The sequence below is a fragment of the Nyctereutes procyonoides genome, unplaced genomic scaffold, assembly GCF_905146905.1.
Source record: "Nyctereutes procyonoides isolate TBG_1078 unplaced genomic scaffold, NYPRO_anot_genome, whole genome shotgun sequence".
NCBI lineage: Eukaryota > Metazoa > Chordata > Mammalia > Carnivora > Canidae > Nyctereutes > Nyctereutes procyonoides.
In genome coordinates this window covers 4,610,265-4,622,289 of record NW_026575045.1, presented here as the reverse complement: position 1 = coordinate 4,622,289, position 12,025 = coordinate 4,610,265, and the positions used below count along the sequence as shown (strand labels likewise).

Below are 12,025 nucleotides of genomic sequence, written 5' to 3'. Positions count from 1 at the left end.
ATAGACTAGACTCTGAGTGAAAATATGATTCTGACTGGCAGGCTTCAATTTTGCTGCCATGCCTTTTAAAAGTGTAAAGATACCATAGAATGTCTATAATTCTGTCATTTACTGACTGTGATTTAATCCTTGTCAAAAGTTTCTAGAGAAGTCTGCTATTTATGAGAGGATCTAAGCAATATGTTATCATTTCCTTGGGTGCCTTCCTCCCTCAATGCAGAATATGAAGTTATGAGCTTACAGTGAGTTACCTAATACCCTCAATTCTTCATATTTATTAAGGTAATATAACCACATACTATTGCATCTGATTCATATTATTTTAGTTTCCTCTGAAACGCTTTCCTTGAATTAATATTTAATATTATGTACCTGGCTTCTAAAAATACTAAATATAAATTTGAAGAATATATAATATTTTACAAATCCGAGTCTATCATATTCCTCAATGTACTCTATGTCAGATTCCATGTAACGAAGTCTTTATAGAATTCTGTTCCAGGGGATGTCTAGGTGGCTCAGCGGTTGAGCGTCTGCCTTCGGCTCAGGATGTGATCCTGGAGTTCTCTAATCAAGTCCCTCACCGGGCTCCTGCATGGAGCCTACTTCTCCTCCTTCTGCTTATGTCTCTGCTTCTCTCTGTGTCTCTTATGAATAAATAAATAAAATCTTAAAAAAATTCTGTACCAGGACAAGACTTGATTCTTCATGTGAATATCTGTATTCTTAAGTATTTTCTTTTTATTTTGGCCCTGTTAATATTTTTGCTCCCGTATGCTATCTGATGCACTAAATACCTACTTTCCTAATGAGATCAAGCCCCAAGCAGACAGGGATCGTATAGATCCCAGTTACATATAATTTCCTTACTATAAATCTACTATCATTTTACAAACCTTTTTAAAAAAGCTAACGTCATTTGCTTCGCTGAGGATATGCTTGTGTTGCTGCTAGGTGTTTTTCCTCATTACCATTTCCTTCCTTCTTTTAACCCTACTACTCAACTGTTTCATCCTTCCTTTTCTTCTAAGCTTTAGTTTGCATTAACAGTTTACATCATTCTACTTTATTCATAGAACTCCCTAATCTCGGTTCCCATCTCCGAGATGGGAAGTCCAATGCTGTTACTTTATTTCGCTGCAATTTTCACCGGTTTTCCCAACAATTAAGAGTGTTTTTTGGGAAGTTCTCTGAGACCTGATGTATGTTTTTGCTCTCCAAAGTAGATCTCTTCCTTTTTATCGCTCTTAAGCAATCCAGGTATCCTCCCCAACCTCTGCCGTGATGCAATAAAAACAAAAAAATAAATAAAAAAAAAGAATGTCATTTAATTTCCTTTCATCTGGTGGGTGGTGCTTTGCGGAGTGGGGTATAGATCGCTTATTCTGCCTCCAGAAAGCACAGGGCACCGCGTGCGCGGCAGGGGGTACCTTTTAAGAACCTAAATGAGAACGCTTCAGTCGGTCAGCAGTTAGACCTAGTCAATTGCTCATTGACGATAACACTGCCAGTGCAATTTTTTTTTTAAATGGAAAGTAGCGGAGGCCGACCTGATAAATTGTGCCAGCCACGGCCGGCAATCGATCGCCGGTCGCCGTCCGATGCAGGCCCCGGCGGCGGGGCGCTGGAGGACGTGCTCCCGCCTTGCGCATCGCCGGCCTCTCGGCGCAGCCCAGCGCTGGCCGCCGCGCGCTGAACCAGACTGCGCAGGGCGAGGCCGCCAGGCGCCGGACGGGGGCGCCCTGGCTGCGGGGACCGCGCCGAGAGCCTCCCGATAGCTCCGGAGCCCCGCGTGTTCTCCGGAGAGACTTTTTTTTTTTTTTTTAATTTATTTATTTTCTTGCGCCGTGCTGCCTTCGCGCGCGCTCCAGGCTTTGGCCGACTCCGGGTCTCAGGTGGGGGTCCGTGGGTGGCGGCGGAGCACTCCCGCCCCGCGCCGAGCCCGGGGCCTGGCCGAGGTCCGGGAGCCGCGGCGCGGCCGGTTTCGTCCCGGCTCCGGCTTCCCAGCAGCGCCCTCCCCCGGGGCGGGCCCTGACTCTCGGTGCCGCGACGAGTGGGCGGCAGAAGCCGGTGGCCCACTGGGCGAGCGCGGCGAGGAGCGGCGAGACCCAGCGGCGAGACCCAGCGGCGAGGCTGGCGCTGGGGCGCAGCGGCCGCGGCGCGCTCGGGCGAGAAACGAGGCCACGGGAGGAGGAGGAGGAGGAGGAGGAGGAGGAACTAGAGCCCATGAAGGGGAGCTGCCGCCGAGCAGGGAGGCGGGTCCTTTCGGCTGCGGCTGCTGCTGTTCCGGGACGCAGCCCGGGGAGCCTGCTCGCCCGAGAGGTGCGGGCCAGGTAGCTCCCCACCCAGCGGGCGCCCCCCCCGGCCCCCCCCGGCCCCTCCCAGCGCCCGTGCGGCACGGAAGGAGCGGGAGCCGCGCTCCGGGGGCCCAGGGCGCTGCGCACGGCGGCGCGGGGTTGCGAGCCGACCTGTCTGCCGGCCGACACAAGGAAGCGCCGTCCCCTCCCGCTCAACCTGGCGTCGCCGCCGCTCGTGCTCTACACCCTGCCTCGGGCGAGCGGCGCGGCCGCGGAGGCGCCGAGGAGGGGCGAGCCGCCGCCGGGTAGCGGCGGGCCTCCGGGCGAGAGGGCGCCGGAGAGGAGGCGGCGGCGCGGTGCGGAGGGCGCGACGCGCGATGGCAGCTGCTTAGCCCGGCGCGCGCGGAGCAGCCCGGAGCTGTGGCTGGCCAGACGGTGCGGCTGGGCTGGGGGGGACGCCGCCGCCGCCGCCGCCGCCGCCGCCCGGCCGGGAGAGATGAGCGCCGAGGCGGGCGAGGGCATCACTTTCTCCGTGCCACCCTTCGCCGAGGGCGGCGGCTGCCGGAGGGGAGGAGCGGCGGTGGCGGCCGAGGGCCCGGACAGCCAGCTACCGCCGCCGCCGCCGGGCAGCTTCTGGAACGTGGAGAGCGCCGCGGCCCCGGGCGCCGGCTGTGCGGCTGCCACCTCTGGGAGCAGCGCCGCGCGGTGCCGGGGCAGCTCTGGCGGCGGAGGCGGGGGCGGAGGCGGCGGCGGCGGCGGCGGCGGCCGGCGGACCGCGGTGGCATATGTGATCAACGAAGCGAGCCAGGGGCAGCTGGTGGTGGCCGAGAGCGAGGCCCTGCAGAGCCTGCGGGAGGCGTGCGAGACGGTGGGCGCCACCCTGGAGACCCTGCATTTTGGCAAACTGGACTTCGGGGAAACCACGGTGCTGGACCGCTTTTACAACGCAGGTGCGTGGGCAGCCCCTTCCGCGTCCTCCACCGTCGGGGGCCACGTTCTCCCTGGCCGCCCGCAGCGGGGAAAGGTTCTCCGAGGCGGCAGGCGTGCTTCCTCCTTCCTTCCTTGGTGCCCCACCTCAGGGGCAGCGAGCGGCGCTGCGTGACTGCTCCTGGCGCTCGCTGCCCCCGGGGAAGAGTGGGTGCGGGTGCAGGGTCCCGCGGGTGTATTGGTGCTAGACCGGCTGGGTCACCCGCCGGCCCGCGCTGGAGCCGGGCGCGGAGGCCCCTCCTGAAGAACTTGCCACTTCTAAAGTAGTGCGAGACAGTGGCCCCAGCAGCCTTTGTCCTTTCGGGGTCTTGGTTTCCCTTTTGTTAGGTTTGGCCCATTTTCCCTTCTGCATGTGCACCTGTGACTATGTTAGATGACGCTTTCATTTTTTTCTCCGTGTAGTGTTGGGAGTGCAGGAACCACGCAGCAGAGCCCGCTGCTCTCAGAGTGCATCTCTACGCGTTTGCGTGGCGTGTCGTGATCGCCCCAAGTCCTTTCACTGGAACATATTTAGTGGCTTGGATGTTCCAGGCTGAACAGATTTGAACTTCTAAGGAATTCCTTCCAAAAGCAGTAACCTTGTCACTTGAACTAAACTTTCGTGGTGTCTTTGTTAGGATTTTGGTGGGAGAATATTATTACCCCATATACCACAATGAGCTGGAAAGTACATAATTTAACATTGTTTAAGATATTTACTATTTTAATGACTAAAAATTAGTTTGCTTAAAGGGAGTGCCGCCAGCCCCGGTGGCGCAGCGGTTTAGCGCCGCCTGCAGCCCAGGGCGTGATCCTGGAGACCCTGGATCGAGTCCCACGTCAGGCCCCCTGTATGATGATCCCTGCTTCTCCCTCTGCCTGTGTCTCTGCCTCTCTCTCTCTCTCTGTGTCTCTGAATAAATAAATGAAATATTAAAAAGTTAATAAAATGTAAAATTAAAAAAAAAGTGCCACCGTAATCCATAAAAAAGTTATCTTTTCAACGTAACACATATTTCAGAAACTGTCATTGCAGTTCTAGTGATTGATGCAATTAGCTATTTGCTTGCTAAAGTTGGGAATAATATTAATATGCTATTGGAATTAACTTTTAGTACTCTGTACAACCAAATATGAGAACGTATACGTATTTATTTTTTGTGAGTGTGGGCAGAAAATTTAACAGTGGTTTCAAACAATAAGTTTCTTGCATTTGTGATCACGTAAAAGGTTTTATATTCCAAACTTGCTTTCAGTTCTGATTCTCTTCAGTCTCTTCAAAACACCTAAAGTAGGCTTATGTCAGCTTTGGAATTCAGCCAAAACTGAATATTTTTAAGAACAAGAAGAACTTCATGTTAAAGAAGTCAGACTGAATAAACCAGGGCTTTCTGGTGCTGGTATTTTTTTACAGTCTTGGTCTTCATAACTGAACCTGAGTATGACATATTATAGCTCAGTTTTTTTGTGTGGCTTGCTATAAAAATTGCATAAATGTAACTTTTCTAAAAATTATAGCACTCTTATTTTTGGATTATAGTTTGGAAGAAACTTCAAAGAGCTGAAAGATATGTGAGGAAAACACCCAAGCAAATACTGAGCCTATTTTTATTGCTCTGATAGATTCCGTATTTTTTATAGGACTCTAAAAAAAAAAATCTTAAACTCTAGGCTAATTTGGAAGATACTTTCCTAACAGGGCACAGTTACTGTTTGTTCTCCAAATAACTGTTTGTGGGAAAGAGACAAAGGAAGACTATAAGGGCACCGACGTTTGAACTGTATCTTTAATCCCCCAAACAAGCCCATTAAGGAAGTACTTCTCATTCTTCTCAGATGAGGAAACCAAGGACTTTATAACTGGCCTAGACTTACAGGTAGTAACTGATCAATGCAGGGTTCCATGTCAGGTGGCTGACTCTAAAAGGTCATCTTTGCTGCTGCCTCCATTTCGCTGGGCTGATTTACTCTATCTTGGAATCATGTGATAGAGAGCTGGCGGGGACCTGGTGAGCCACTGAGGTGCAGCGTGAATCATGGGGAGGACACTTTGGGAAGACTCGTTTCTGAGCCATCTCTCTCCCATCCATTGCTTCATTCAACCTGAGCAGGCCCCAGTTTAACCCCTGCTTGTGCTCATGGTAATGAACTCTGAGCCCTGTCATTGAGTCTGAAGATGTGACCAAATGAAGATGGTATCAGTTTTGTCCAAATCCTTTGTTTTTCTCAACTGACGGCTGCCAACTTGGATGGTAGTAGAACTTTTCTTCTGATTTCAGAGGGAGCACGCTTGCTCCTCCTCCACCAGAGACACATTTTTCTGGGAAGGGCCAGATGGTAAATATTTTAGACTTTGCGGTTTGCTCTCATAGCTCGTCAACTCTGCGGTTGTTACGACAGCAGCCACAACAGTACCTAAACAAGTGACTGTGGCTGTATTCCAGTAAAACTTTATTTTTTTTAAATTTTTTTAAAAATTTATTTATTTATGATAGTCACAGAGGGAGAGAGAGAGAGAGAGAGAGAAAGAGGCAGAGACACAGGCAGAGGGAGAAGCAGGCTCCATGCTCCGGGAGCCCGACGTGGGATTCGATCCTGGGTCTCAGAATCGCGCCCTGGGCCAAAGGCAGGCGCCAAACCGCTGCGCCACCCAGGGATCCCAGCAAAACTTTATTAATGGACACAGACATTTGAATTTCAAATTCTTTAGTAGAATATTTTTCAACCACTTAAACATGTAAAAGACCTTTCTTAGCTTTCAAGCTGTACAAAGGCAAGCCTGGGGAGATTTTTGGCCCCTGGGCCATGCTTTCTTTTGTTCTACATTCACTACCTTCACTGAGAAGTTGAATCACTATGATATATTGGGAAGAACATTGTCCCTAAAGTTAGATCTGAGTTTCCATCCTGGCTCTGCTCTGAACCATGTAATTGTGAGCAAAGCCCTTCATCGCCTCTGAAGGCCTGTAAACTTGACCGAGGGCTGAAGTGGAGGGGGAAGTTGAACTAAATTTCAGAGACTCCCTCTTTTAACCCTGTGAGTTTGCAGAAGGTAGGGCAGCATGGTATGCTGGGTCAGAGCATCAGAACAAGAATGTCAAGGTGTGGATTTGGGTCTTTGGTTCTTCGACTTAGAGCAAGTCATTTAAAATCTCAGAAAAAGAGTGGAAGCTTGGAACAATTGGTCTCTGAAATTCTCTCCAGCTATCCAATTCTGCACTTTAAAATTGCATGAGAAAAAAGGAATTATTTCACTCCTTTGAGGTGAATGAACTGCTTTTATATATCATGTTCTTGGCCCCTCAAGGAGTAGGGTTAGTGGGTGGGTTACATCGGATGTAAAGCCTGGCAGTGGTGCAACCTCTGCAGAGGTCTATACAAAATGCCTGGGGTCCCAGGAAACGGATTCTAGAATAAGACTAGGGGTCAGATGGGTTCAGAGTGATAGCTGAACTGAGGTGGAAGAGTGAACAAGGACTGCTTAACTTGAAATAGCTCAGTTTATTGGAATGAACAAGAGCTTAAAGCTTGGTTCCATTTTTATCAGCTTCCCTGTCCTGTCCTGGAGTCTTTTTAAAGAGTAGATTGCAGTTAAAGGTTTTTTTCTATTTGATTACTGTGTTTAACTGTAATCTAGTTTGTTCTTTGACTACACTTGTCATTCTCTCTTTCACTTCTAAGAGGAAACTAATGTTCTATCAAAGCTTTTGTGAAAATTCATGTTTACGTATAGAAGACTATCACTCAGAGATGGCAAAATGGCAAAGCTAACAACACGCCTTCCCAGCACCCCCCCCCCTGCATTGTAGGCAGTAAGCTGCTATAAAAGCGAAGAGATGTCAGTGATACAGATGTTAGTGATACAGAGCTACTCTATTTAGGTAGACACATCCAACTGGCAGCATCTTAAAAGACAGATCTATCTTTGTAATGAACATCAGTTCTGTGAAGTTTAGCTAGAATAGGTTTCGTTGTCCCCCTGTCCCACCACCCATTTGGTTTATAAGGAACCTGAACCATAAAGAGATTATATTCATTCATTCAGATGAAATGACTTAAAGGTGCTGCTGGGAACCAGGAGCATAGTTTTCTTTAGAAGCGGCATTATAAATGATGATTCGATTCTGAGACTAGCCTGTGAGAAGTCTTGTTAACTCTGTGTACTTAAAGTATGGAACCCACTCACCACTTTAAACACTCAGGAAGGTTGTGTTCCCGTGACTGAAAACTGGGGCTTTGAATACATCTCTCCATGTGTTCAAATCAGTAACTTCTGCTCTCATCCAGTTTCTGGTAACATCTGGCCAAATGATCTGGAGCATCACTTTGGATGGTTGAGGATGGCAGGAGGGGATGTACGGAGGTAAGGGACACAGGAAGGATGGGAAGGCTGCAGGGAGAGGAAGGGGGCTAGACAGGGGAGCAAAAGGATGCTTGGTGATGTTCCATTGTTGGGCACTTGGTGATGCCCAGTGCTCAGTACTTGATGTTCAGCGCTCGGTACTTGGTGACTGGCTTGGGAGGAAGTGCGCCGTCTAGGGATCCATGAACGCTTTCATCTCTTTAAAACTTCTTTCCCCTCCTGACTTTGTATTTATGGCTCTTGGCTTCTTATTGCTCTAAGAGCCAGGGACATTGCTCTGCTCAATGCCACTCCACCCCTTTCAGTGGGCACGGGATTCGATAGGCTGCTTGTGCTTCCCCTACCTGCCGGCCGTTACATGTACCAGGGTCTTTCCTCTCGCCAGGCTCCCTGCAGATTGCAGCCTGCTCCTCAGCTCTCACCCTTTTGCCACAGTAGGTAGCAGGAAGGAAACACATGCTGGTTGAAATGGTAAGAATTTAGCTTTTATAGTCTCATCTCTGTTATGTTCCTGCTTTGCTTGGGCTTGCGATGAAAGTCACCCTTGTAGGCCTTGTCCCTGGAGAAGCATCTGAACTTTCTGGGCTTTGATTCCACTTGCTCCCAACATAGCTCCTTGAGACTTCCAATCTTATTTGATAAAAAGCAAAACAAACAGAATCTTTGTCTCCCATCTATCCCGGACTGAGAAGTTCTAGAAGTTCCTCCAGCCCACTTCTGCATATTCTACTTTTGAATCCAGGGAGGCTTTTGTATATATTGTCTCATGTATTTTGAGGGAGAGGGTAAAGACTGTATTTCTTAAATAGTGGTTCCAATGGACCAGTTAAAAAAAATTGGAAGACTGACGTGTGTTTGTCAACCTTCATTTTTCTGAGTAAGGTTACTGAATAGGGAAAGAGGGAACTCGACAACCAGCAACCTACTGCCTGATCTCTTAAAAAGAAAAGACATCTTTACATGCAATTAGGGAAGGCATAATCTTAGAATCAAAAATAATATATATGGGAAAACTCAATATTATTCTTTTATCCCCCATTTCACCAAGAACGGGTGAATCAACAGAGCAATGGGGCATTGTTTTGAGAACCTGTGATGTAAAACCAACTTGTAGTCCGTTCATGTCTTTCATCACTGCTTCTTTGCACAAGTAACAAGCCTTAGCAAAATTATCCAAAGAGTAAACAGAGACCATCTCATAAGGAAAAACTCTGGTTAGGAAGATATTTTTTAAAATCCTAGTGGTGGGATGCCTGGGTGGCTCAGTGGTTTAGTGCCTGCCTTTGGCCCAGGGTGTGACCCTAGAGTCCCGGGATCGAGTCCTACGTCAGGCTCCCTGCGTGGAGCCTGCTTCTCCCTCTGCCTATGTCTCTGCCTCTCTCTGTGTCTCTCATGAGTAAATAAATAAAATCCTTAAACAACAAAAAGTAAAAATCCTAGTGGTGTCCCACACCTGGTTGTTCTTTGGGCTTTTAATTTTTTGCTGGCACACCACTGGAGCAATTGCCACTGATCCCCTGTGAACGCAGAGCACTGGGCTTCCTCTTGTTTCTTTGGGGTTTCTTGGAGGTTTTTTTTGAGGGGGTGGTAACTGGTTAATTGAAGCAAAATTATAATTTTCCAAAAAGAGCTTTACTAGAAAATTGGAAAAAAATAAAACTAAAAAGAAAATTCTAAAGCATAAAAATAAATTTGTTTTTAGAGCACCCACTTCTTACCCCAGATTGTCTGTCAATCACAGATTGTCATGACTGCCCCTCCTTTCCAGATTCTTAGGATCCTGATTTCTTTTCTCAGCGTGGTCACCTTTGGTCTGCTTGAGATATTCATCGGTTGGGAGTTCCAGTGGGTTCCACCTCCTGGTGAAGCCTAATTACAAGCACACAATTGTGGCCTTGTCTCACCAGTGGCCTTGGCTGGTTCCAGCCTCCTGGGAGTTTTCTGCTATAGGTTAGTTCCCCTCTGGTGGCTATGGGGACTGTCCTTTGCTTCCTGTATCAGAGGCCTCATTAGATGCCTGTTCAGTTCCTGTTTCTGGTTTGCAGGATAAAATTGGTTCACAGCTTCTTTGTGGAGCAAGGGGGAATTGACAGGTGCAAAGCCCAATGAACATGCAAATGTCCGACAGGTACCAACTATTTCTGCTTCCCAGGTAGTTGTCCCAGTAGTCTCTTCAAACACTACCCCACTCTGCATCGGGCAAGATGAAAGGTGAGCCTGTGGTAATTGAGGTGGGGTAGGCGGTGTTGGCAGGAACCCACAGCTTGGTGGATTGCAGGAAGAAACCCAGAACCCACAGCCTTGGGAAGGGTGCATCTTGAAAAAACCGTTTCGCCGCCCCTAATTTGGATATAGTTAAATGGGAAAACTGGCTATATTTAAGAAAGATACTGTTATTTTCAAGGAGCAAAATTAAATTAGCAAATTTTATTAGTGGCATATAAAACAAAAAGCAAAGCAAAATTTAAAAAAAATTAAATCTGGTGATTCTAGTACATTGGTTACTGTAGTTGCTTTAATGTAGTAACTTTTCTCTCTGGTTGGAGATGTTGGCTGAAGAAACTGATTCAAAGATATGCCAGATCATTGGAGAAGGAGGAAGGTTATGAGACAAGGCTGATTTTTTTTTAATTTTTATTTATTTATGATAGTCACAGAGAGAGAGAGAGAGAGGCAGAGACATAGGCAGAGGGAGAAGCAGGCTCCATGCACCGGGAGCCCGATGTGGGATTCGATTCCGGGTCTCCAGGATCGCACCCTGGGCCAAAGGCAGGCGCCAAACCGCTGAGCCACCCAGGGATCCCACAAGGCTGATTTTTAAGGTCTTATCTAATTATTCCAAACATTTTATAAAGTGAGTAGTTGCATCTTATATGAGTTTTGTTTTGTAGTGTTTTTTTTCCCCTAAAAGAAGACATAAAAACTAAGAGATACATAATCCAGGCTACATCTTGGTGATTTTCTTAGGGGAGGAGAGAAAAGGAGGAGAGAACATTTCAGCATCTTCTACTGAAAATCGTAGCCCAGCAGATCTGTGTAACTTGAATGCCATAGGTTGTACAAGGTAACAGTAAACATTCCATTATAAGCAAACATATTCTAATAGAGTAGGTAATCAACAATAAAGCAGCAGTTGCCTTTGGTATATGATTCATACAGGAAGGAAGTTATATTCCTTTGCATAGCAAATCTCTTAAAATGCTTGTGACCAATTATATCAGTATTCTCCCAACACTTTTAGTTGCTTCTAAGAACTCTTAAGAAACATGGGGGAGAGCTACCCTAGTGAATATAAGTGAACTTCAGGCCATGTGTTCATTTAAAAAATTTTTTTTTAAAGATTTTATTTATTTATTCATGAGAGACAGAGAGAGAGAGAGAGAGAGAGAGAAGCAGAGACACAGGCAGAGGGAGAAGTAGGCTCCATGCAGGAAGCCCGACATGGGACTTGATCCCGAGTCTCCAGGATCACGCCCTGGGCCGCAGGCGGCACTCAGTGCGCTAAACCGCTGTGCCACTGGGGCTGCCCCAGTGATAGGATTATTATGAGGAAGAGTCATGGTAGTGAGACGTCACTCCTGATCTCCTCTTGCTAACACATTTCAGTGACTTCTTGTTAATGACCTTGTAAAACAACCCATTAGAAAGCTGCCTTTGACAGTTCTTGATCAGTACCAAAGAGGGAACTTAGAGGCTGGCGGAGTCCTGGTTGCCTTGTGCTGGGGATGGAGGTATAAATTGGCTTTCTCCAGGTCCATCTTAGGCTATTTTCTGGACACAGTTTGTCAGAGGGACTGCCAATGTAGACCAAAACAAACCTCTCTCTGGAGGGAACTAAGAGCTGGGTTTACAGCATAGCCTGGGGACCGTTTCTTTCCTTGGTTCCCTGAGAAATTCTGCCTCAGTCTGAATCACTTTTCTCTAATGTTAGAGCATATATTCTCAGTAACTCAATTCCGTGAGCGTTTGTCAGTTGCCTTTGATGTGCCTCTTACTGTGATGTCCCGCTGAAGAATCCTGGAAGAGGAGCAGGTGTAAACCTGCAGGGAGGATGGAAGCTTATTACTTGTATTTCTTTCCATGGGAAAACGTGATGCTAAGGAAGAAGTCAGGAGGAGCTGCCTGTGCTCCTATTCTTTCCCACCCAACTAGTTCTTTTGAAAAGATCCTTCTTAAAATTAAGCTGTGAAACATTTTGTCATAAAGAAAGTACATAAATGGTTTACAACCCTCATTCAGTAAGTACCTAAATACAGTAGCTGTTAAACATTTTGACATTCGTGTCACTTCTCTGTCCCTTTTAGAGACATAAAGTGTTCTGGACAAAACTAAAAGCCCCTTTCTGCCACATCAATTTCTTCTCATTTCTCCAGAAATGCAAAATTATAATTTTTGAAAA

At 47.4% G+C, this 12,025-nt stretch overlaps 1 protein-coding gene across 1 annotated transcript in view; it reads left to right on the top strand.

The window, feature by feature from the left end:
- Positions 1–2,397: 2,397 nt before the first annotated feature.
- Positions 2,398–12,025, top strand: part of MAP3K5 (mitogen-activated protein kinase kinase kinase 5) — a 198,864-nt gene continuing 189,236 nt past the window's right edge. The window contains 1 exon segment of the mRNA XM_055324629.1: positions 2,398–3,247. Coding sequence (XP_055180604.1) covers positions 2,794–3,247 — 454 coding nt within the window. The 5' untranslated portion in view covers positions 2,398–2,793.